The sequence below is a fragment of the Hakea prostrata genome, chromosome 2 (genome assembly GCF_041222555.1).
Source record: "Hakea prostrata isolate BN-2017 chromosome 2, UWA_Hpros_2, whole genome shotgun sequence".
Taxonomy (NCBI): Eukaryota; Viridiplantae; Streptophyta; class Magnoliopsida; order Proteales; family Proteaceae; genus Hakea; species Hakea prostrata.
In genome coordinates, this window is record NC_142601.1 from 12,357,105 (window position 1) to 12,380,610 (window position 23,506).

At 38.6% G+C, this 23,506-nt stretch overlaps 5 protein-coding genes across 5 annotated transcripts; 2 read left to right on the top strand and 3 right to left on the bottom strand.

The window, feature by feature from the left end:
• LOC149023788 (Thioredoxin superfamily protein) lies at positions 1-6,721 on the top strand. The gene is made up of 3 exons (XM_089144275.1): positions 1-257; positions 526-551; positions 6,341-6,721. Exons 1-3 carry the CDS (start codon positions 99-101, stop codon positions 6,558-6,560), a joined length of 405 nt encoding a protein of 134 aa, XP_089000401.1. The 5' UTR covers positions 1-98; the 3' UTR covers positions 6,561-6,721.
• Positions 6,722-6,924: 203 nt separating this feature from the next.
• On the bottom strand, positions 6,925-9,384 carry LOC149023789 (S-adenosylmethionine synthase 1-like). The gene is made up of 2 exons (XM_089144273.1): positions 9,244-9,384; positions 6,925-8,557 (listed from the first exon to the last, which is right to left on the bottom strand). Exon 2 carries the CDS (start codon positions 8,553-8,555, stop codon positions 7,380-7,382), a length of 1,176 nt encoding a protein of 391 aa, XP_089000399.1. The 5' UTR covers positions 8,556-8,557; positions 9,244-9,384; the 3' UTR covers positions 6,925-7,379.
• Positions 9,385-13,573: 4,189 nt separating this feature from the next.
• Positions 13,574-15,989, bottom strand: LOC149023790 (translation initiation factor). The gene is made up of 6 exons (XM_089144276.1): positions 15,415-15,989; positions 15,218-15,315; positions 14,939-15,010; positions 14,661-14,785; positions 14,401-14,473; positions 13,574-14,188 (listed from the first exon to the last, which is right to left on the bottom strand). Exons 1-6 carry the CDS (start codon positions 15,731-15,733, stop codon positions 14,084-14,086), a joined length of 792 nt encoding a protein of 263 aa, XP_089000402.1. The 5' UTR covers positions 15,734-15,989; the 3' UTR covers positions 13,574-14,083.
• Positions 15,990-17,020: 1,031 nt separating this feature from the next.
• Positions 17,021-19,785, bottom strand: FUC1 (alpha-L-fucosidase 1). Its single transcript, XM_089144277.1, has 3 exons — positions 18,971-19,785; positions 18,431-18,667; positions 17,021-18,038 (listed from the first exon to the last, which is right to left on the bottom strand). Exons 1-3 carry the CDS (start codon positions 19,591-19,593, stop codon positions 17,273-17,275), a joined length of 1,626 nt encoding a protein of 541 aa, XP_089000403.1. The 5' UTR covers positions 19,594-19,785; the 3' UTR covers positions 17,021-17,272.
• Positions 19,786-20,339: 554 nt separating this feature from the next.
• LOC149023792 (uncharacterized) lies at positions 20,340-21,119 on the top strand. The gene has a single exon (XM_089143357.1). It carries the CDS (start codon positions 20,340-20,342, stop codon positions 21,117-21,119), a length of 780 nt encoding a protein of 259 aa, XP_088999483.1.
• Positions 21,120-23,506: the final 2,387 nt, after the last annotated feature.

The window sequence follows — 23,506 nt, forward strand, 5'->3', positions numbered from 1 at the left end:
ACAGCCTAGATTGACGGGAACTTAACATATGCCCTCAAGCCTCAAGTCTCAAGTCTCAAGCCTCATACGACGGTGGGTAATTTTTTGTGGAGAGACAAATGGAGGGTTCTGGGAGTGGCAGTGAAGAGAAATCAAAACAGGGTTTGGAGGGAACAGGCTTGAATCTACCAGTCAATCGCTATGGAAACCTGAAAAGTGCTACAAGTGATGAGAATTTCAGGGAGATTCTGCAAAATATCAGATCCTCCAAGAATCCAGTAAGTGATTTCTTGATGATCCCCTCGTTTAGTTTTTACCTATTTCGTTTTCATTTTCGTGTCTATCCTTGTCAAGACAGAGTTAGAAAAATATAACGAGCTGAAACGGAAAAATGGAGGGCATATTGAATGGTTCTTCCTTCATTTGACTGGTAGCTGGTCCTTGGTTTAGTTTTCTTGCTGAAAACTTTTGGTTTTGGCAATGGGTATCTTTTTCCTTTTCCCAGATGAAACGGAGCTAATATTATTTCTGAAAATGTGTTTGCAGGCAGTAATCAATTATGGAGCATCATGGTATGTAATAGTTTGACTTGCTTCCCTGTCCTTTTTGTCTTGTTGTTTACTTTTCGCATATTTATTCACAAGTAGTTTGACACATACATGTACATATAGGTGAATTTATGAACTGTTGTTTATTCCACTAATTTATGGTTCTTCTGAGAGTGATGAAGACACAATTCTTGTTCTAAAATTGAGTTAGGGCAACTGCTATTTGCTACCAGAGAGGACTGTAATTTTTTTTCTTTCTTTTTTGATGAATAAAATATAATGTGTTAGATGATACAGCTTTAGGGAAAATAACATGGTAAGTGTACTGCATGTTATATGTTCTGATGCTACTCTATATGAATGAAATGGCCTATTTAAATGATTGAAACGTTGTGCATTTTCTCTAATACCCTATAATATGCAATAATTGTTTTCATCAATTGGATAGTTATCAGCTTTTTTAGATTTTTTTTCTTACAGCTTAGATTGCCACCAAGTGAGTTAGCCTGTCACATCAAAGCATGGTGAATTAGCTCTTCAAAAAGCCATCCCCATTTTTTACTTCTCCAATCACTCTAAACTCGTACAGGCCTTCTTTGTCTGGTATCCTAGAAAACCTAACATTCTTGTTTTTATTTGTTTCTAATTTCATGGTGGGTATTTGAGGGGTAAAATGTTTTTAAATTAGCTCTATATTACCTTGTACCCTAGTCCAAGTAAAGGAGGAGGGTTGGTGCATCAAGTCGGGAGGGTTGGTGCATCAAGTCGGGAGGGTTGGTGCATCAAGTCGGTAGCCATCACTAGGAAAGGGGGGGGGGGAACCCAGCCAAATCCTTTTTTACATGGATTCGACAACCTTACATGATCTAGTATGGCCTCAAATAGAGCTGATTGGAAGGCAAGGATCCATGTAGCCTCCCCATTTTGTTGGGAAAATGCTTCTTGTTGTTGTCGTTGTTGTGTGTGTGTGTGTACATACATATTATGACAATGAAAAAGTAATAGAATGAACTGTGGGTGTAGCACACGCATGTGACTTGTAAGTCTTTACTATGCATTTTCAAAGGATTTTTGGTCTTTGGAGAAAAGTGTGGATTCTATGGGGTAAGTGTTCAAATCACCATATTTTTTAAAATAATCCTAAGAACTTGGATTTTCTTCTCAGATTACATCTTGGGACTAGGCTAAGGCTAGTCTTTGTCCATTCATGGACAATGCCTTGCCAACTGGTTCGTGCAACTGACTGGTTGGCATACTTGTATGCATGCGTTGCCTTCATCAAGCCACCTTGCTTGTGTGCCAGTCACTCGCACATGTTCTACCTCCTGATCACAAATGGCAGCGACTGCATATGCCTAGTGGATGAAATAAAATTCCACCATACATGATTTGTTACTAGGACTAGAGAACATCAAAGAAATGAACTAAAAATATATCTCAAATCTGTAAGGTTTCATGATACAGAAACAATGCGATATTTAAGAAAGCTAATCAAATCAACACTGACTACAATCAAACTAAGGAAGAGTGAAGTTATGGCCTGATAGAAGGTATGACTAACTGACTAGGAGAAAAATAACTTTTCAGAGATTACATAGATAATGTTTGTTTGGAGGGGAATGGAGTGGGATAGTTTCTATAATGGGGTGGAACAACAGTTGAAGGGAAGGAAGAGAAGTGAAGGTGATGCAGAATTGGCAGCATATACAAAAAAAAGAGAAAAGCCCAATGGTAAGCCCATCAAAGCCTAAGGATATGATCCAAAACAGCCCATGGCTTGCAAGGGCTAGGACTGTTGTAGTGGGATAAAATGAGCCCATGGTTTCATGGGCTTGGATTACTTTAGTGGGAGAATATCAGCCCACTATTTTGAACTAAGCCCCAGTCTAGCTTTGAAAAGTCAACAAAAGGAGCTAGTAGGTGGTGTTGGTTAGTGGTGGGGTGTAGTAGGTGGATGTTTCCATTATTGTTTTGACTAGTGGTGTTGGGTAGTAGTTGGATGTTTCCATTATTGTTTTGACTAGTGGTTTTGGGTAGTAGTTGGATGTTTCCATTAATGTTTGTAGTAGGTTGTGTTAGCTAGTGGTTAGATGTTACCATTAATGTTTATTTCTCTTTAGAATGCTATATAAAGAGACTTATGTAAGTGGTGAAGATACAACTCATGAATTGAAATCAAATTGCTTGCTAGCATTCCTCCTCTTTGGAGAACCCTTGTGTTTGATCAAGGTAGGTTGGTGTTCGATCCAATCGATCCACCTTGCGGTGTGAAGCCCGGGTGTTACATGTTACATTGTTATTGTCACTTTCTTCATTATAGTTCTGCCCCTATTTGAAGATCTATTCAGCCCGTTTCGTTATATGTTATTATCCTTATAATACCATTCTAGTTTCAACCCTCTTTCCCATCTAAACTCTGTTTCACCTTAAGTCCATCAAATTTGCAATTGATTCCTTGTGAAAAGGTCCTATTTGGATACTATTTTGATCAATCAAATTCGGTATCTACATTAGAAGGGAGATCCACTGTAGCATCCTACCCAATGCCATTTAGATGTGTGGGAAGGGAATCTGTGTGAGAGACAAAAGAGAGTAATAGGGTGGATGCCAGTAAAAGGGAAGGAAGGGAAGTGAAGGGAGATCCAGTGTAGTTTCCCACTCCATGTCATTTGGGTGGGTGGCAAGGAACCTCAAAGAGACTTGCTCATCAAAACCCTTACATATCTTCCTCTCTTTTCTAGCCACGCCATTGTAAATGACCACCATCATCTGATCCTGTCAGTGGGCTCCAAATCCATCTGAGCTTGAGCTCTTAGAGAGAGTAGTGATTGACAGTCATCTCCACCTCTGCTCTGTGAAAATGACTGGAGTCTTTGTCGTAAATCTCAAGGTGAGAATCATGTAGCGGATAAACGGGAGAAAGACCAGACAGAAATGTTTGCTTCTCTGAAGAGGGGGGAGTGGAGGGGGTTGGGCTATTTGTAGATTTGGTCTGTTTTTAAACTGCTCCAGAGTTCAGATGTATTGAGATTCAAACCTTCCATATGCACTGAGCAGTCTTCGATCCTTCAATAACCCATGGACCAAATGCTCATCACTTTAAGATAATGTTCTGAAGCATTTCCATTTTAGTGTTTGTGGTCTCCTCCAGTCGTGTTAGGGTTTGGAGGAACATAAATGGCCAGGGAGATATAGTGTTAAGGTGGATCATAAAAATGATTTAAACCTGGTAGGGCTTATCAAATATATTAGCTAACATCAGGGTCAACTGAATTTACACTGTTCTAAGTTCCAATGCATTTTAGGTTAAAGAGACTGATAGTTGTTTGCATCGGATTAAGTGCCATAGATGTGCATTTGAACAGTTCTTTTCTTGCTTCTAGCAGATGCCAATGGAGTTGCTTATGCTTTCATGAAGTTTATTTTCAAAGGTTAATAAGTCTTTACAGAACTAATCCATGGAATAGATTGTGATCTCGTCACTTGGTTGGTGTCTTTGTTGTCAAAGACTACTGTCAAAATTAACCACATGTTTTCCGCAAAATCCGATCAGTTTTTGTGGTGTTTTGAAGAGGGTTGGGTGGGAGAAACAGGGTGCCAACAAGGAGGAGACATGAAAAGCATTGGGACCAGCATCCCTAGGCCATTTTGACCAATGACCAAACAACCTTTAGAGAAAGCCTTTCAGTTTTCCTTTACCCTTCATCCCCCCCCCCTTCCCACCCCACCCCAAAAAAAAGGGGAAAAAATGAAAGAAGAGAAACCTAAACCCCAAGCAAAAATGGTGATTGAGGAAATCAAACCCCTGAACCACGAAACGCATGACTGAGCTATACAGTAACTTGGTTAAAACATAACTTCAGTTCACTGAATAACGTACTAAATTGCATGACTTATTTAGGGACTTGTAAATTCCAGTTCCTACTCACAATATAATTATCCCATTCCCACCAGGAAACATAGAATATAGTTTAGAAAAGGACTCATCCACACCGACGAAAACTATGGAAAGAAAAATCTGTCCCACGAATGGAACAAACTTGCCTGGGATCTGGTGTGTGTTAGGGGTTGTTAAGCCCTTGTATGCACATAGTCATGCACGTATTTTCTGTGCATCCATCATTTATTCCCTGTATCTCAAGACACTTCTTATGTCCCAGGAGGACTAACCTCAACTTTTGTCCTTCCTCGTACTAGTTTTGTTGACTGATACACTTAAATCCCTCAGGGATGAAATACATCTTCATCTTCATATAACCTTGTTTAAAAATATTCACATTGTAGTATTATTTCTAGCATATAGATATAGGGACCTGCCAATATGACCTTCTAGGAATGTAAAGTGATAAGCTGTTCAACTGTTGGGCACTCTTTTGTCTGGTTCTGAGAATTCTTGCTATCTGACTTTCTCCTGCTATCCATTTGTTTTGCAACAAGGTCCGTGTTCAACAAAATTTATAGCGGTAGAAGCTGAAACCAGAATCAGAGCCCTTGAGAAAATAATTGTGTTCTGATGCTGAAACCAACATCACAGCCCTTAAGACAATAACTATGTTCTTTCTCATGATCTACATCTCCATGGTATTGTTGGTTTCTCTTATAAATGCCTCAAGATTTTCTGCGACCTTTGGGTTGATGTAGAGTCTTAGCATCTTGGGGCTGAAGCTTTCCAAACACACAATAAAGGGGGTCATCATTGTCCAAACCTTTGGCTTTTTTGCTTATAGTAGCCATTGTCCAATTCAAGCGCGTTCCTTCATGCTGGAAGCTGAGGTGCTTACCATCACTCCAGATGCTGACCATTTATTTAAAAGATGCATTTGCAATCAAAACTTTTTTTTAAAGTAAATACTTAATCATCCTAGTGTTCATAAAGGCATCAAAGAAGTCCATTTATTATACTTGTTCATAAGTGAGTGCCTTGTGTTTGACTATTTAACTACTTTAAAAATTTTATCTATAGTAAAGTACCTTTGTTTATCTAGTTAAGAGAATATAAGATCATATAATGTGAATCAAAATCATGTCCTAATGGACTACTTGTATCCCTGGTTTAGGGAATCACTTAGTGCCTTTCATGGACTAATATTCATGAAATCTCTTGCTGTTAGATATCTAATAACTACTCTCGTTTTTATTAGGACATTTTGATGTTAATGTTATAGTTCAATAAGGTGGGATTTCAGTTCAACGTGATTTTGTTCTGCACCTTGTGCTTCTATCAGTTATGTCCCCAAAAAAATTCTCCTTATCTTACCAATATATTTAAATCCTAATGAGGCTGTTCTTGTTCACTTGTTCCTAATTTCTTTAAAAAACTTGTGCTGGATAATATCAAGCTAGTCAATGCCATTTTCTACATGATATAGGCTTAAGGATCAGGTACTCTGGTCAAAAGTAGTTACTTAAATAGCGACGTGACCCAATCTAATTTACCCCCACAAGTTGCCACGGACTACCAAAAACTGATTCAAGCATTCATCTATGGTGAATAATCCTTGGTCTATTGCTAGCTGTTCACAATGGCCTTGGACTTTTTCCAGTCTTGTGCCTATGCACTGCCTGCCGTGGAGTGTTCATCGTTTGCTTTTTTCCCCCAATAAATCATGAAGTCTTCATCATCAGGCTTGATTAACTAACAAGGTGCATAGCTGTTTCTTTTAAAGTTTTCTTACTGATGAAAGCATTTATGCGGATTATAATGTTTCAGATAAGTTGATGCTTCTGCAGTGGTGCTTCTGCTTCTATATTCTCTGTTCAGTGTATTATAAAATGTGTTAAGTTATTTCAATAAATCATTCTATTTTTCTCAGGTGTCATATCTGTAGCCAGATGCTTCCTGCATTTTGCCGGATGAGTAATGAATTCCCCAAGTTTTCATTTGTATACGCTGATATTGATGAATGCCCAGAAACAACTCAGCACATACGATACACCCCGACTCTCCAATTCTTCCGCGATGGTGACAGGGTGGACGAGATGTATGGTGCCGGAGAAGAGAGGTTACATGACCGACTGTGGTTACACTCCTAAGATACATTCATGTTTTACCCTGAAAAGAAGATGCAGCCAAGAACCACATTTGATGTAAAGGACCTCCACATATATACTTCACTATGACACTGTTACAAGGCATAATATTATAGACATTTTTCAGCTTCTGTTTTGGCATTAGTTTGGCACCCATGATGTTGTCTTATTAAATTGGTTTTCCTTCTCAATGCACTGCCACCTTAAAGTTCAAACGAGAAACTGAAAAATTACAGCTACAGTGAAACCATTTGCATGCCATCTTAAATGCTTCCTTCTTGACCCAAAGCCATTCATTCTTTTTCATGTGAGAATTAGTGACCTAGTTGTGGTAACAGAGTCTGGGAAACTTCGTAGCAAGGTGGAATTTATTCATTTTCACAAAGACATAAAGAAGATGCGGTGATCATAGTGAACCTCCAGTCTATCTTTAACTTCTTTCACATTCATCCCACAGAAAAAGTTCAAAGATTGCAACCATTGGGTATAACTTTCCCCATGAGAGAAGAAAAAAGAAACAATTAATGTTTAGCACTCTAGAACCTTAAAAACTTTGGAAATTATAATTCTTTTCCCTAACAAAGAATTGGAAATTTAAGATATCCCTAACAAGCAAACCAGTGATGAAAACAAAAAATTAGAATTAAAGAAAGAAGAAAAATAGCCCCCACATCCAATATATGTGTAAAAGCTGTTGAGTAAAATGTCCTTCACTAAGTGGCTTCTCCCTCGTTTGTTGGCAGGGGCTTGATGCACTTGCATATGCTTCTTAGCTTCGTGACTTCATCCCACAGCGGAAAATATCCAGGACACAGATCTGATCTAAGCCTTGTCATTCTTGAGGTGCTTGACAGTTTCCCAAGTGAAATCTGTGTCATCTCGGCCAAAATGCCCATAAGCAGCAGTCTTTAAGTACCTTGAATTGCCTCCCCTTTTCAGGTCAAGGTTTATGGCTATCATCCCTGGCCTGAAGTCAAAATTTTCCTTGATCAAAGCCAGTATGTCTCTGTCCGGAATCTTACCAGTCTTGTATGTATCTACAAAGACAGACAAAGGATCCGGGACACCAATAGCGTAAGAAACTTGCACAATGCAACGTCGAGCAAGCCCAGAAGCCACTACACTTTTGGCTGCCTGCCTGACAATGTAGGCACCGCTGCGGTCCACCTTCGTTGGGTCCTTGCCAGAGAAGGCACCTCCACCATGGGCACCCCACCCACCGTAAGTGTCAATGATGATCTTTCGCCCAGTGAGACCTGCATCACCATGAGGTCCACCAATGACAAAACGGCCTGATGGGTTGAGGTGGAAGATGGTATTATCATCAAGGTATTGTGAGGGGATGACTGGCTTAATCACATGCTCCTTCAGGTCCTTGGAGATCTGCTCGTTTGTGACGGTCTCATCATGTTGGGTAGAGATGAGCACAGTGTGGACCCTAAGAGGAACCATCGCACCACCGTCATTCTTGTACTCAACAGTCACTTGGGTCTTTCCATCGGGCCTAAGCCATGCGCAGGTTCCATTCTTCCTGACTTCAGTGAGTTTAGCCCCCAGCTTGGTGGCCAAAACATGGGTCAACGGCATCAGCTCGCGGGTTTCATCTGTTGCATAACCAAACATATGACCTTGGTCTCCAGCTCCAATTTCCTCAGGCTTCTTGGTGAGGTGACCATGAACACCTTGGGCAATGTCGGGACTCTGCTGCTCAATGTTGACTAGTACATTGCATTTGTCAGCATCAAGACCCACATCAGCTGAAACAAAACCAATGTTTCTGCAGGTATCTCGAACAATCTTCTCGTAGTTCACCTTGGCCTTGGTAGTGATCTCACCAAAGACCATGACCATGTTGGTTTTGGTGCATGTCTCACATGCAACCTTGCTCTCAGGGTCTTGTTCTAAGCAGGCGTCAAGGATGGCATCAGAGATCTGGTCGCAGATCTTGTCAGGGTGACCCTCATTGACGGATTCTGAGGTGAAGAGGAAGGTATCCATATCTAAACAAAGGAATATTATTGCAGAAAGTCAGTTCTTTCATATTCAATGATGACAGGGTGTAAATACATAAGATTAACTTCACCAAGATTGATGAACATTATGAATTATAGACTTTACAAAACATTATTTTTAGCATCTGGGTTGAACACAGTGATCTGTTATCGACTAGAACCTGAAACTCGTTAAGATAGTATCTCAGGCGTGATCCTAATAGTGCATTTTGAACTAAACCAGAAAGCAGCAATTTTGATACAGATCTCATTTTCCAAGGCATAAAATACCCAGATGCGACATGCAAATTAAAACATGGATCCAGGGGAGTTAAGAAACAGACAACATGGATCTATCGAACTGAATGAAAGAAGGAAAGGAAATCAAATTCAAAACAGTAAATGTGGTCTTGGTATTTGTCTGTTGACATCTCTCTATCTATCTTAGATCCGCAAAATAGCAGAACAGGGAACACAATAGTCCAAATCACATTGTTCGAATAAATCACATTAACCAGTTCAGAACAAGATCTAAGCGAAACCCATTTTAGTCAAGCATTGAGAGAAAGAAGCACTTCGAAAGAAAGCCAAATCTTGAGAAACTACATGCTAGTGAAAATGAACAGATCAAAGCAATGCAATAAGACAATAAGGAGAGCTAGCGACATTTGAAATGTGAAGAACCCAATACGAACCTCTCACTTTTGTCTCTGAGAACGAAGTCTAGAAGAGAATGAGAAGGAGAAGCAGGAGAGATGAGAAAGAGAAAGTAAGACGAGGAAGTAGAGGAAAATGGAAGAGGGTCTTTATAGAAATCCGTTCGGTGTGCCTTGAACGAAGCTACTCCTGTGATCCACCTTCTGACTCGTTCCCTCACTTCCACTCTCCCGAATCGCGTGCAGTCACGCGCGCTAATATTTCTCTTTCTCCCCACCGGCTGTAGTGGGCGGTGATCTTCGTTGCATTCTTTCATTATTTTGTCGACGGATTTTTCTTTTTTTCTTTTTATTTTGTGTATGGATCAAAGTGTCTAATATCAATCTCTTACTTATTTTCCACAAGCACAAAGATGGTGGGTTGCACATTTATAGACAAGAAATTATATCTTTTTAGAGAAATTTTCAGTCAAATTTTAAAAAAATATACTCAATGAGATATTTTTGAAAAGTTTACATAAATAAATTTTATTTTGAAAATAATTATTAAATTTCAAATTCTGTGATTTTTTTTTCACCCAACTAATATTTTCCTATGAACTATCAAATTATCTTCACCAAGTTTTTGTTATATATAAATATAGTAATTATTTTTTTACCTTTTTAAATAACTTTTTTTACCTAATTCAATTCCTAAAATTTAAGTAAACAATCTCTAACTTTTGAATTAGCATTTAAATTTAACAAGTCAAAGAAAAGTAGGATTTGACAATTATTTTCAAAAATAGAATTTATTTGAATAAAATTAAATTAAATATCTTATTTAGTAATTTTTTTTTTTAACTTTGACCATCTGAGAATTTATTTTCCTTCTTTTTGAGTTTGAGTTTCATTTGATCTAGCGTTCATGCACCTTAACTTTTATCTTTGAGTGATAGTTTTTAAATATAATTTATATTATATGTAAATTGAGATTTCAAATTCTTGATGTCATACTATAAGGCGTTCATCTTTTATCAACTAAGCAATCCCTTGATGTTTATCGTGAAAATTCATTTGCAGTCCATCTAAAATAGAATCATCGGTTTGTGGCATTGTCGTTGCACATCAAGGTGCACAAAAACCAACACCTCTAATATGGTTGTTGAGAAAAAAAGTTTCACAAAAATTGAAGAAATAAAAAAAGAACTTCGACAAAATCTCAATCAATCAAAGAAGGTCTAGATAAAATCAAAGCCACTAATTTGGAGAAATCTTCTATTCAAAGTTAAGAGGGTTGCTTCAAGCATTGTCATCCAAAGAAACGGAAATACATTAAATTAGAGAAGTAAAATGAACACGTAAAATCCAGTCCAGTTAGAGGATCATAGTTCCATGTAAAATAATGAGATAAAAAGTGATCACATTTCGCAATTTAAATTCCCTAGATGAGATCTAGGGGCAAAGAATGAGATCTAATAGAAGGTATCTACGATGAAACCAAAAATAAGCATTGTCCTCACCACCTAACTTCTTAAAATTACTTATGTTTTTTTTTTTTTTGTAAGAAACTACACTTCTTTAGGCTATTCAAAATGCGATGTTGTTGTTTCTTGAAAGCTTTTGAGTAAAAAAACTTCAAATCATGGGATTTTGAGAGGGTATTGGGTGGAAAAAACAAGCCCAGACAAGAATTCCACAGCAGTAAGAATTATCTGTCATTTTTCCATCTCAGTATCAAAACAGATCATAGTTTAAAATTTTGTAGAATAAAGGTACAAGTTTTCCACCCGTTTTTGTCCACCACATTTTATTCCTGCAAACAAATGCGAAGCAAATCTGTTGAAAAAAGAAAAAATCCATGTGATACAGGAGAAATCACGATCGAATCGGGACCCTCAACCCCGGTTAGGAAGAAGTGAATCGACCCGCATCCGTGCTGGCCGGGTTTACTTGATACTAGGAAGAAGTGAATCGACCACGCACCCCGAATCCGTGTCTCGGAGCCAACTGGATCGCAACTTGACGGTTAAACGACATTTATAGGAGCAAAAGATCGTGCTTATTTGGGTAATTGTCACGCTATGATCGTGTAGTTATCCATTATCCGGAGCCAACGGATCTAATCGTTAAAATTGGACGGCCACCCGGAGAAGGTTCGAATAAATCCAACGAAGGAGATTCAAGGGTAAACCCTTATATAAATACAACCTACTTTTAAGAGAGGTATCTGAATCGTATCCTCAATATTCGTATTCATACTTTTGCTCTGTGCTCAAACAAAGCCTATTATGATCAGTTCATCAGCTGACTTAGCCTTCGGAGGTGGACTCCTGAACTCCAGCAATCGAGCCACATATGGCGATTGTTTTTGTAGGTCATCCATCATAGATCTAAAAACTGAGCAGATTTTGGATACATCACCATGTTAATAGCCATTGAATCATGTGAGAGACCATGAAAAATTTTTTAAAAAAAAAAAAATTTAAATCCACACCAAATGCTAAGTGCTGAGCATTTCCCGTTTTGGGTTGCGCGTGTTATCACTACTTAGCCGTCACCGACAACAGTGTATCCAGAGCGTTTCTTATTTTGGTTTCTATTATTAAATTAAATTAAATTAACTTAGCGCGTATTGTACTTGTTGAGCCTAGAGGAGAACGTGAATCGGATCGGAGGCTTCGGAGAATTTGTTACATTCCAGTTTGAAGCCAACTGGAAAGTACACCTACACGAAAATACACGATCTGATTCTGATTGTGGAGGGAAAGCGAGCGGGGCGTGTAAACGTGTTCATCTGTTATTGGATGCAAAATTGACTAATAATATATCCCTACGCGGCGGGGACAGACACCACACAGCACACAATTAGCTGCGCTGCTGCTCTTTGTCCGGAAAAGCTATGTGCTATATGACTCTATGAGTCGTTATGAATAGGAAAAGACTTTAAAAATACAATACAATTGGTGTCCTTCAATTGTTAACTAATCCCTAAGACTGGACTGGCTAGTCATTTAGAATATTCTCTTATCCTATGAGGGCACCTTCTATATGATGAATAGTTGTCTTATCTCATGTGGAAACTAATAGTATGTAAACATTTTCTTTCTCACATAAAAGAACTAAACGAAAAAAAAACAAAAGCTAATTTTATGAAATATATGTAGGGAAAGAGATTTGGATTTGGCTCTTTTAAGCCTTAGTGGTACATGGCAATAGATGGTGATTTGTGTCCTCGTACCTATCTAATGGCAAGGACGAGCTGGAAATCAAAAAAATATCTCTTTCTAATGCGAACCCAAAATCAAACTTGCCTAACTTGTTCTTATTATTCAATTAGCATTTTTAATAAAGTGTTAACTCTATGCATTGTGTGGTTGCACTAGAAATCTTACAATGTAGGCAATACTATAGATAAGTCAAACCCGAGAAATCCGTGTTAATACTATAAGATAAGAACGAGCATAAATGTTTAGATTTTATCAAAAGGAATACAAGATAAGACCCCATAATGTATGATATTTTTATATAAACTATTTTGATACACTCACAAAAACAAAGATTAATACCAAAGAGAAAATATGGATGTCAACCTTCGAATTAAAAGATTTTATCATTTTATGACCAATAAATCGATTGTCCCACTTAAAAGTTAAAACACTAGACTACAAACATTTATTTTTCTCTTCAACGCGAACCAACTTGTTTTCCTTTGAATCCTAACATGCAAACCACTCAGACACTGAAGTGGATAGCATGGTTTTTCTTTAGATGAATAAATAAATTTATTGACTACAGAGAGAAAAGTTATAAAACTTGTTTCGGAAGGCCATTTTTGTTCTACCAAAATTTTCAAGATTTTAAAATTTCACCAAGTAGCAACAGCATAACACTTTGTGTATTCTACATGTAAGAAATGGTATTCATTGAAAAGTGCTTTAGGAGCTCAACATAAGTGCATGAAGCTCTTTTCCAAACAAACAAACTGTATCAAGATTTGAGAAGCATATGGAGAAGATATACAGGGTTCACCAAAAAGTCTAGAACAATAGCTAGATAAGATTGAAATCCAACACTGCCTCCTCTCCTGCCTCTATTCCCAGACCTTGGTTGTTCAGCTGTATAATGCATCCGTTCCAAGTTCAGTACCAATACACATTCCAGTTCTTTCAATTTGGTTGTGCTACTATCATATGGCTAAATCACTCAACCAGCTACAGAGATACCTACCATTCTCTAGGATTTAAATCTTCTTCAGGAAAATCTATGCTGTGCAACCAGATCAATCTAAGCAGAGTTGAATTCCATAGCCTGGGTCTTCCATTTAGTTCAGGGAAGGCCAAGGCCTCTGAAGTGGATCCACTTACACAAATAGTTTTGTTTCGTAAAAAATGAAGAATATTGCATTTGGTACACTGGTATTTTGAAAGAAAGGGGATCTTTAACTCTATTATGTCTCTGAACACTGAGAATAATCAGGATTATTCTGATTCTGACACTGTGTAGGGCATACCAACTTGGCCTTATTTGAAGTTCAGTGAAGTACATAGGAAGGATGGTGACCTTTTTTTTTAGGGAAAGGGGGAAGTGGGTTGACAGAAAGAGAGATAACAGTACCATAATCCTACAGGAACTGCAAATCCAGTGAATAACATGGCAATATGCCCTAAATGGAATAGAAATGACAGATACACTCAAAGAATAACTTTATTGCATTCATACTTGTGAAAATTATGCTTCATGCTATTGAAATTTGCACCAAACAGGCATTAATACAACTATGTCATCAACACCATCTCTCTCATCAGAAATGACAATTTCTTAGCTCTCTAATATTTAGATGAACTTTACAGTGGTAAGCTGAATGAATCCTAAAAAAAGCTTTAGTTTGGGAAAAGAATCAAAAGCTGAGGCCAAGCCGTAGCCCAAGCGCAGCATGGATGAGAAAGAGAGTCATGATTCCACTACCTAAGATACCATGAACATTCCGTAGTCCAGGATTTCCCTACAAAAGAAGCAGATTTGAGGAGCTAGAGAAGAAGGGGAAAAAAGATTTGTCTCAAAAATACTCTTCCAACAAAACAAAAACCAATTAGAACAGTCTAGCTACTGGAAAAATGGGGGCTAGGAAAAAACATTGTTAATTTCATGAAGCAAATCAATAATATATTCCTTTTTCAGCAGATATGTAATTGTAAAACTTATTGATGCAATTACCTCAAATAATGTGGGCAAAATGGTTTGTATGGTCAACAGAGCAAGCCCAATTGCACCTGTAATAGCATGTGGACTGCAAAAAGAAATATCAGGAAAGAGAGAGAGGAGCAAAGACAAATGAGGACAGTATATAAACTTCCAGTTTGGGATTGATATAGCTTCACCACTACTAATTTACATGACTAGAACAAAATTATGATCACTGGAATCCAAGTTTTAACATCACCCAAAAAAAAGAAAACCAAGTTTTTAATGTGTACCTCTCAAAGATAGGCTTATCAGAAGTGAGTAGAGATGTGACTCCACCAGTTGCTCCAAGAGCAAAGAAGAAAAACATTCCAGCCAGTAGCTTTGGGTGTAAATCTTTAGCCTTAGCCTTCTCCTCCTGAAATGATGTATGTAATTAGCTTTCAATAGTATTGAGTTAACTGCTTTTAAATTTTGTGATCAAGCTCAGAATTTAAATGTGAGGAGGACCAATAATAAATGCAGTCTTCAGTGATTGTCAACTAAGAAGATTCGATAAATGAGAATTTACCACATCATCTGAGAACCGAATCCGGAAGCCCAAGTAAGTTCCATAACCACCCATAGCAAAGAGAACAACAGCCTATATAAATAGAACAGAGAGAAGGGGGGATTTGATTTCAGATTACAGTTATCATGGTTGTAAAGTTTGCCAATGTTAAATAAGTTAACTAGAAAACCAACATTAAGCAAACCACTAGCCTATGAGATGATGTAAATGCAAATGAGGAACCATTCTAAAAGAAGAGATTTTCTTCTTTTAGCAGAAGTGAAGAAATGGGATACATACCATGTTGCCAGGATGACCCCAGTGGACTAACCAATCAGGAAGATTAAAAGACTTGACCAGTTCAACGAAAGGCCCAAACAAAGATCTCACAGTCGAAGCTGCGTTTGCATTCCAATAGGCAAGATTAGTCAGAAAGGAAAATAGAAGAAACGACACTAAGGAAGATAAACAGAAATGCAGATGGGAAAAAAAGTTACCTCCAGGAAGAGCAGCCACAAGTAGCCAAGGCAAAGGAGTAAAGGAATACAAGAGGGTCTCTGTGGGTTCCTTCTTTACTAGTTCTTCCTCTTCTTCTCTGTCTTGTTGTAGGGTCAAATCTAGTCCTTGGAAATTCTCAGTCTTGAAGGCGGTGGAAGGGCTGAAGATAGCTCGTCTGCTACTTGTTGTGGCCAAGGGAAAGGACGAGAAAGAGACACTAGAAGAATTGATTGAGGCATCGGTAAAGGACGAAAAAGGCAAAAGAGATGGGTAAACGTTTGCTCTGAGACTGGAAATGGCCAAATTCAACATTGCCATTTCTTTCTCCAAGGAAAGAATTCCGAGTAGAAAGCGTTGCAGAGAGTGAGCAAGAGGGTTTGAGTGACACAGAGAGTGGGAGATTGATTTGGGTTTTGATGGGAACCTGATAGAGATAACAGAGGAAGAAGAGACAGGAAGGAAGACACGACAGTAGATATTAAAATAGCTACACGTGGTCTCAACGCGCTCATCAATACAAAGCAGCAACGAAAAGCTCTAAGCCATTGAGCATCTCAGAGGAGATTTCTGACCTATGAGGTCTTTTTTAAGGTTAGATTGGATTTCTAATCCATAAATTTAGGTATCTGGGGATCCTGTCTTAAGTGGACTCGCATATCCTTCCTCAACCACCTCGGTTGAACCTGCCCTTTCCAACAAGATTTCCCGTTTTATCCCTTAACAACCCTTCAGGCTTCAACTAGTTGAAATGCTACTACACCAAAGGTCCAAATAGTTCATATCCCCCTGTTCCAGTTCTCCTGAACTTATTTTTCTTCTATGAAGTTGGGAATTTTTTTCTTTCTTTCAGAACACTCCTAGATGGATTTGAAATGGCATTTGAATTGTAAGGAATGAATTCTTCTCTTTTTGATGATGGGTAGGTGTGGTTGAAAGTTTGCAAAGTTTAGATTTAAACCTTCAGTTCAGGGAGGAGTTAAGCAGTCATTGGAAATTTCCAATTAGGTGGAGAGGGAACTTTGTTTCTTGGGATTGTGTACTTGAAGAATTCAGTTGGACATAGATTAATAGCCATCAATAATTTTTAAGACTGGTTTGCATAATATAAGTCCATAATGTGCCATGATTGATAAGTTCAAGAAACTACAATACATTGCCCATATAGCAGCAAGAACCTTAACCACATGTTTCTTTCTCCTCCCAAGCTAACTGGTCCTGGTACACCCAAAGTAGCAAGATCAACATTAATTTTGACCACAGATTCTCAAGGTTGTCCTCAACCAATATGCAGTAACTGAGAAGACCTCTTGGAAGCAATCTTCATATCAATATTCCTTATCCATAAAAAATGATTAATTAAAAAAGTTGTTGAGGAATGAGACAAGTTTTTGAGAATGCAATCATGACATCTGGCAAATGGTTGACTGTCATTACACATCCCAACCATGATAAAAATGTTTCAAGCCTTCAGAGATGAGAGAGCACATATAAATTTTGATTTTTTTTTATCCATGTTCTCAACAAGTACAGCAGACCATTAGAACCAAACTTAAAAACTCAGAGTCTCAAAGCCAGAGACTTCAAACGCATCAAAGCCCATTAAACATTGGAGAAGGGGAATCTCAGTGGTGTCAAAACAGAAAGTATGCCATTGGAAGAGACTAAACCTTACAAACATGCCTTTCAGGAATAAACAGTAAGTTACAGTGCAGAAGCTGGCTAACTGCAATGTTTACACAAATCTACAATCAATTACATAAGACCACATAAACTTCTTCTGCCTCTTCACTCCACCGGTGTTTCTAGCTTCTGCACGGGTGAAAAAAATTGATCTACCACAATCTTCAAATTCATAATCTACATCTTCGAACTGAGAGAGTGGTTGTGTGCTTTCAGCTGAATTACTCCGGTGCCATTGAAGTGCAGTGGTGAGGTTGTACCAGATGCATCATTTATAATGGAATAAGGATCAAAGTAAATCCCCATATAAGAAATTAGTGGGTCTGCCCGGGACTTGTCAATGACAAACCTGAGATACTGTGATTTTATGGTCAGAAATCGCAGCAGCCTTCGGTATCCTACGGTTGTGCCGTTTACTACCGTCTTCCACTGACCTTCTTCAGTACGAATATCAAGATGAAACTCAATAATCCGCTGGCCCATTTGAATGGGTTCCTGAAGTTGCAGCACATTAAATGACATAGATTCACCGAAGTCCAAACTTAACGCCCAATCAGATTTATACTCTTCAGGTGCCCAGTAAGAGGAAATGCCTTCTTCAAGGACATGGGACGGATCAAACCGAGATTCAGTGATGCCTCCACGTCTGCTGCTAGCAGTGAGAATGGCATTCTTGGCCAAGTTGTGGGAGAATATGGTGCGCCGAATTTCTGAGAATTCCTCAAGCACTCGAACGTCCTCAGCTGATATTAGACCTGACGAATTTGGTGGGACATTCAGTAAAAAGAGACAGTTTCTCCCAACTGATTTATAATATATGTCAAGCAGATCGATTGCAGACTTTGGTTTCTCAGAAGAGTGCCAAAACCAACCAGGCCTGATGGATACATCACACTCAGCAGGAACCCAGTCATGACCATATGGGTCTCCTCCACGAGAATACCTGTGATTAGTGGAAGTTTAAGTGAACAAAGTTCCCAGTATCCCAAGTAGACAAACTATAAGTCTTTCGGGTGTAATACCACAAAACAAAGGACAGATCAAGAAAGACTGAGATGTGATGTCACTCCTGAATATGACATCCATAAACTTAATTATATTTCATCAATGTGGCTTGAGATCATAAAGACATAAAACTCCGAAAGAGATAACATGAAAATAAGACCACCAACACATTAAAAACAGACATATTATCCCCATTACTAGAATAAAAGTCTCTCTGCGAAGTCTAGCAGTCATTGGGAAATTGCTGGAGTCTATTAAAGAGTTGTTAAGTTCAACAAAACCTGAAGAAGATAAAACTCATGACATAATTATGAAGTCAGATTAACTCACTGAGTATCAGTGTCACCAATCTTGGCGGAGCTTCGGTTGAAGAGCGACCAGCAAGTGGAGCCAGCAACACCCGCTTCATCTCCTATCCACCTGGTGTCTGGACCAGCATCTGAGAATATGACAGCCCCAGGCTGTAACTGATGAATGAGGCTAAACCAGGAATCAAAGAAGTATTCCATGTTCTTTTCTCCCTCTCCTTTAGCACCATCTAACCATACCTCCTTGATCTCCCCATATCTGTTCAAAGTCATTGGAAGTGTTCTCAAGCATCTCAACTTAAATAAGAATTTTAATCGAAAAGAATTCCTTTGTTCTTTTTTTCCCCCATTTTCTTCTACAAATTTCACTATCTGGGTATAGAATGTTCAACCCAGACCTACTTGAAACCAGGAGATTGAATTGATTAATCAGTCTCAAGAACAGGTAAACCAACAGCACCAACAAAATTTCTTCTTATAATGGAAGGAGGGTTTTTAAGAAAAATAGTCAAATACTGACAGGAACCCCAAAAAAGAAAGGGGGAATTCAAGGATTTCTCACCTTGTGAGCAATTCAGACATCTGGGCCATATAGAACTCATTGTACTCAAGAGTCTTGCCATATGAAGCCTCATGACGATCCCAAGGCGAGAGGTAGATACCCAAATCGATACCAGCCTCTCTAGCAGCATGAGCCAATTCAGCTAGAACATCACCAGAGCCATCCTTCCAGGAGCTGGACCGAACAGAGTAATCGGTATATGCGGAGGGCCAGAGGCAGAAACCGTCATGGTGCTTGACAGTGAGAATCACTCGGGAAAAACCAGCATTCTTGGCGACGCTAACCCATTGGTGGGCGTCAAGTCTGATTGGGTTGAAGATGGAAGGATCAGCGTGGCCAGTGCCCCATTCAGAGTCTGTGAAGGTATTAGTTCCAAAATGGAGGAAAAGGGCCATATCTCTCAGCTGCCATGAGAGCTGGGCTGCTGAGGGCAAAGGTAGAATAGGAAGAGGAGGTGGTTTTGGGAGAGAAGAAGATAAAGAGGGAGCTGTAGCCGTTGCTGTTGCTTTTCTGGTTGCATCGATAAAGGAAAACAAGAGGAGGAGAGCAATATAATTGCAAATGGGAACTTTGATTTTGCAGTTCAAGATGTTTACATCTATAGCATCGCACTTCTCCCTCATGATAATTGCAGTCCCAAGCTCTCACAGAAAGAGAAGAAGATATCGTCACAATTGCAATTTCGCAGTGGCCCTAATTCAACTTCTACTTTAAACAAATAGCGAAAAAACATAATCATTTTTATCAGGAAAAAGAAGGATGATCAAAATAAACGAGGAGTAGAAGCAACGATTCTGAAAGTGTATTCAACTCAGTTAATTATGATTTAATTCATTTGGGCAAAAAGAAAAACTACAATTTCATCCCAAAAAAACTCAATTAATAAATGAACTTCTGGTTTTTCATATTTTTAACCAATCATGTAGAACCAATACTATAGAAAATATTGGAACCCAACACCCACTCTTTTGTATATTGGGGGTGATTGATTGATCCTTTTCATTATATAAAATTAGTTAGTTATGCTGTCTAACTCAACTCAGAGAGTGGGGATGGGGGGAGACTTGAAATTTGCGTATTAAATACACAGAATCTGTTGCCAACAATCGAGATTTCAATCTCGACCGTCCGTCTCACAAATTGTTGAAAGCGAGACAGATGGTCAAAAACGAAATTTAAATCGAAACTCTGAATGGAGAGGATTTAAAGTACTTTGTCAGCCTAACTTAGATAATGAAGGAATGATCTGTCCGCGGGCTCTAAGGATGGCAAAGTGTCTGTGAAGTCAGTCTATCACACTCTCAGTGATAAGCAACCAAGCCTTCAGGTAACACTTCCTTCTACATCTTATATTCCCACATGGCAGCTCATGACCACTGACCAATGGACATTCATTTGGAAAGCTTTTGCACTTCCTAAAGTGAAACATTTTGTATGGCAAGCTTGGGCTGGAGGTATTGCTTCAGGTGATGCACTGTTTAGAAGGAATATCCCAATTGATCCTACATGCAATAGATGTGCCACCTCACATGAATCTGTGGCCCATCTATTATTTGAATGCCAATTTGCACAAGCATGCTGGTTCCTCAGCCCACTGCGCTATATTCTCCCTCACAAAGGCCCATTCCAACTAGAGAAATGGATCACTACTGTTTCCCAGCTTAAGACAGTGTCAAAGAGCACTACTAAGGAGCTCCAAGGTCTATGCCTATACATGTGTTGGTTTATATGGCTAGCAAGGAATGATTTCATCTTTAAGAAAAAGAAGTGGACCCCAGAAGAGGTATCTCAAGCTGCCTGTAAGGCCTTAGAAGAATTCAAATATGCAAATACAATGTTGCCAAGTTCAGATAGAGGCACCCATTTCACATATACATCTTCAGGGCCTTGGGGTCCACCCCCAAATGGATTCGTGAAGCTTAATACTGATACAGCACTCAAGCCCAACTCTGATATGGGCGGGCTGGGCGCAGTTCTGAGAAATTCACATGGGGAACCAATATTTGCTTTATCTGAACCAGCCCATTTTAAAGACCCTTTTTTGGGTGAGGCTTTAGCTATGAGAATGGGCCTTCTTCATACCTTGGGAGATGGTAGAGATCACATTATGGTGGAGTCGGACTGTCTAGAATTTGATCAAGTGCATTAATCACCCAGATTCAACAAGACCACCTCCAACTGCCGCAGCCATTGTGGATGATATTAAAGTACTATGTAGTACCTTTATGTCTTGTAATGTGGCCCATATATCTAGGAAATCTAATGTTGTTGCGGATTTCCTAGCCCGGAAAGCCCCGGTCTCTTCGGACGCGACTGCTTGGCTTATTTCCTCTCCTTGGTTGCGAGAGTTATGCTCTCTCGCTCCCTTGGCTAGTCCGTCTCTTTAAATAAAGAGTTTGATTACCAAAAAAAAAAAAGATCTGTCGGGGTGGAGAGGATCTGGAATTTGTATCGATATTATCATTCTTACTACAAGAGAAAAGAAAAAAGAAAAAGAAAAATATGAGGATTTCAATATTAATTACCTTCTCAATTTTGAGGTCAGGGTCAAAGAAGAAAATGGGAAGGCTAGGGTTAACTAAAGGAGTCGGGTGGGAAGAATGGCCCACAGGAACATGGGCCAAGTGGGAAAGCTATTAGGGAGGGTGGGCTGAATGTGTAAAAGTGAAGGGGGAAGGGAATGGGCTGGGCTTGGGCTTGGGCTGATGGGCCCAAGGGGAACCTCGATTTTTGGTCCAGCTGCTTTAGATCAAAGAAAAATATATAGGGTTAGCAGATATGGTCAGCAGCTTTGCTTGTTACTCCCCCTCCCCCAAAAAGGCCAAAAAAAAACCCCAAAAAAATTTAAAAAATAGGGAAATACAAAAAAAAAAAAAAAAAAAAAAAAAAAAAAAAAAAAAAAAAAAAAAAGCTACTTTATTTTGGTTGGACCCCTTTGTTTCCAAGGTTCCATGTATGTATGAGGTCCCGAGTTTGACTCTTTTCCACTTGTTTCATTGATTTTTTTTTTATAGATTCAGCCACAGGATATTGTAATTCAAGGGTTATGATAAGTTTAATGGTATCCTTGGATTAGAATATTATACATGATTGAATCATATAACTTGTTTGAAAATACCATGATAGAAATTGTCCTACCCAAAACTCTAACTAAAATAGAATTGTTCTACGATTCTTTCTAGCAACCAAAAACATATATAGGATCGATGACCGCAAGGAGAAGAGAAAAAAAAAGTTTGTCATTATCAACAGCTTTTGGATCTAAGGTTTGTCTAGGCAGCTCAGGCGCACTCGACTATATCCTCAGGGTAGCTTTTATATAATTAATATATGCGGGGCTTCACTCCTGGCCATGAGAAAATTTTAAATTTTAACCTCCTACATGGAATCGTTTGGTTTTTGCCAACTGAACCACCCCTATGCTGCGTTTGTTTGCTAAAATAAAAGTGGAGTGGGAAAAAATGGATGGGAAAATTCTTGAAAAAAGTATAGATTTCTTACTTTTCCCTTAAATCCCAAAATGATAGATTGTTTGGTTGTTTGGGGTGAAAAAGTGGGAGACAAGTTTCCTTGATTCAAAGAAACTTGTCTGGTGATGTGGCAGCCTAACTTTCCCACCCCAAGCCATTTTAAAACACCACATATTTTGTGGGACTTTGTGATAAAGTTAGAAAAAGTAAAAAGTGGGACCCACTACTATCACTTTTCTACAAAACCATTTCCTTTCCTTTCCTTCTCCCTCACCACCCCACTACACATGGGACCCACATATTATTTTTTCCACCCCACCTTTGCAAACAAACACAGCCTACGGTAGGTGTGTCAACGGTGCGGTTTGGAGCGGTTTCGGGCCGGGCCTAACGGTTTCTAGCTGAAAAACCCCCAGCCCAAACCAGCCCATTTGAAAGATAACGGTTTCGGTGCGGTTTCGGTTTGGTGCTGTTTGGGTTCGGGTTGACTAACGGTTTAGCCTAATGGTTTGGATTCGGTTTGGCTAACGGTTTGGACTAAATTAAAAATAAATATTGAAATTTATTTTTATTTTTTCCTCAACTCCAAATCCTAGTTTCTCACACACAAAACTACAAAAGATAGAGGATGAAGACTCCAAATAGATCCAACGATAAGCGATGGCATTAGCTTGATCCAAACCACCCTCCACCCTCCACCCTCCACCCTCAAAAAATAAAGAATTTAGATTTTTCTATCATGTGTAAACGGTGAAACAACGTTAACGATTAAGATTAAGACTTAAGAGTTATCAATTAAGACTTTTAAATTTTAAAATAATAAAACTAAATGAAATTTAAAAATCAAAAAGTTAACGATTAAGATTAAGACTTAAGAGTTAAGAATTATCAATTAAGACTTTTAAAATTTAAAATAATAAAACTAAATGAAATTTGAAATTTAAAAAGTTTAAACTTAAAACTTAAATTGTTAAACGGGTTAACACTCAACTATCAACTACTCAAACTTGAGTCTCAACGTTTCAAACACCGAAATTCATGGATCATTAATTACATTTGAACAATA

Excerpts from the sequence above, each read along its gene's own strand:
- FUC1 (XM_089144277.1), bottom strand. The coding sequence starts at position 19,593 with ATGAGGGAGAAGTGCGATGCTATAGATGTAAACATCTTGAACTGCAAA. Across the intron at positions 18,668-18,970 it reads ATGTCTGAATTGCTCACAAG|ATATGGGGAGATCAAGGAGG; the intron begins GTGAGAAATCCT and ends GACTTTGAACAG. Across the intron at positions 18,039-18,430 it reads ATTGGTGACACTGATACTCA|GTATTCTCGTGGAGGAGACC; the intron begins GTGAGTTAATCT and ends CACTAATCACAG.
- LOC149023789 (XM_089144273.1), bottom strand. The coding sequence starts at position 8,555 with ATGGATACCTTCCTCTTCACCTCAGAATCCGTCAATGAGGGTCACCCT.
- LOC149023792 (XM_089143357.1), top strand. The coding sequence starts at position 20,340 with ATGACCACTGACCAATGGACATTCATTTGGAAAGCTTTTGCACTTCCT.
- LOC149023788 (XM_089144275.1), top strand. The coding sequence starts at position 99 with ATGGAGGGTTCTGGGAGTGGCAGTGAAGAGAAATCAAAACAGGGTTTG. Across the intron at positions 258-525 it reads TCAGATCCTCCAAGAATCCA|GCAGTAATCAATTATGGAGC; the intron begins GTAAGTGATTTC and ends ATGTGTTTGCAG. Across the intron at positions 552-6,340 it reads ATCAATTATGGAGCATCATG|GTGTCATATCTGTAGCCAGA; the intron begins GTATGTAATAGT and ends TATTTTTCTCAG.
- LOC149023790 (XM_089144276.1), bottom strand. The coding sequence starts at position 15,733 with ATGGCAATGTTGAATTTGGCCATTTCCAGTCTCAGAGCAAACGTTTAC. Across the intron at positions 14,786-14,938 it reads TTCGGTTCTCAGATGATGTG|GAGGAGAAGGCTAAGGCTAA; the intron begins GTAAATTCTCAT and ends ACATCATTTCAG. Across the intron at positions 14,189-14,400 it reads TTTTGCCCACATTATTTGAG|GGAAATCCTGGACTACGGAA; the intron begins GTAATTGCATCA and ends CTTCTTTTGTAG.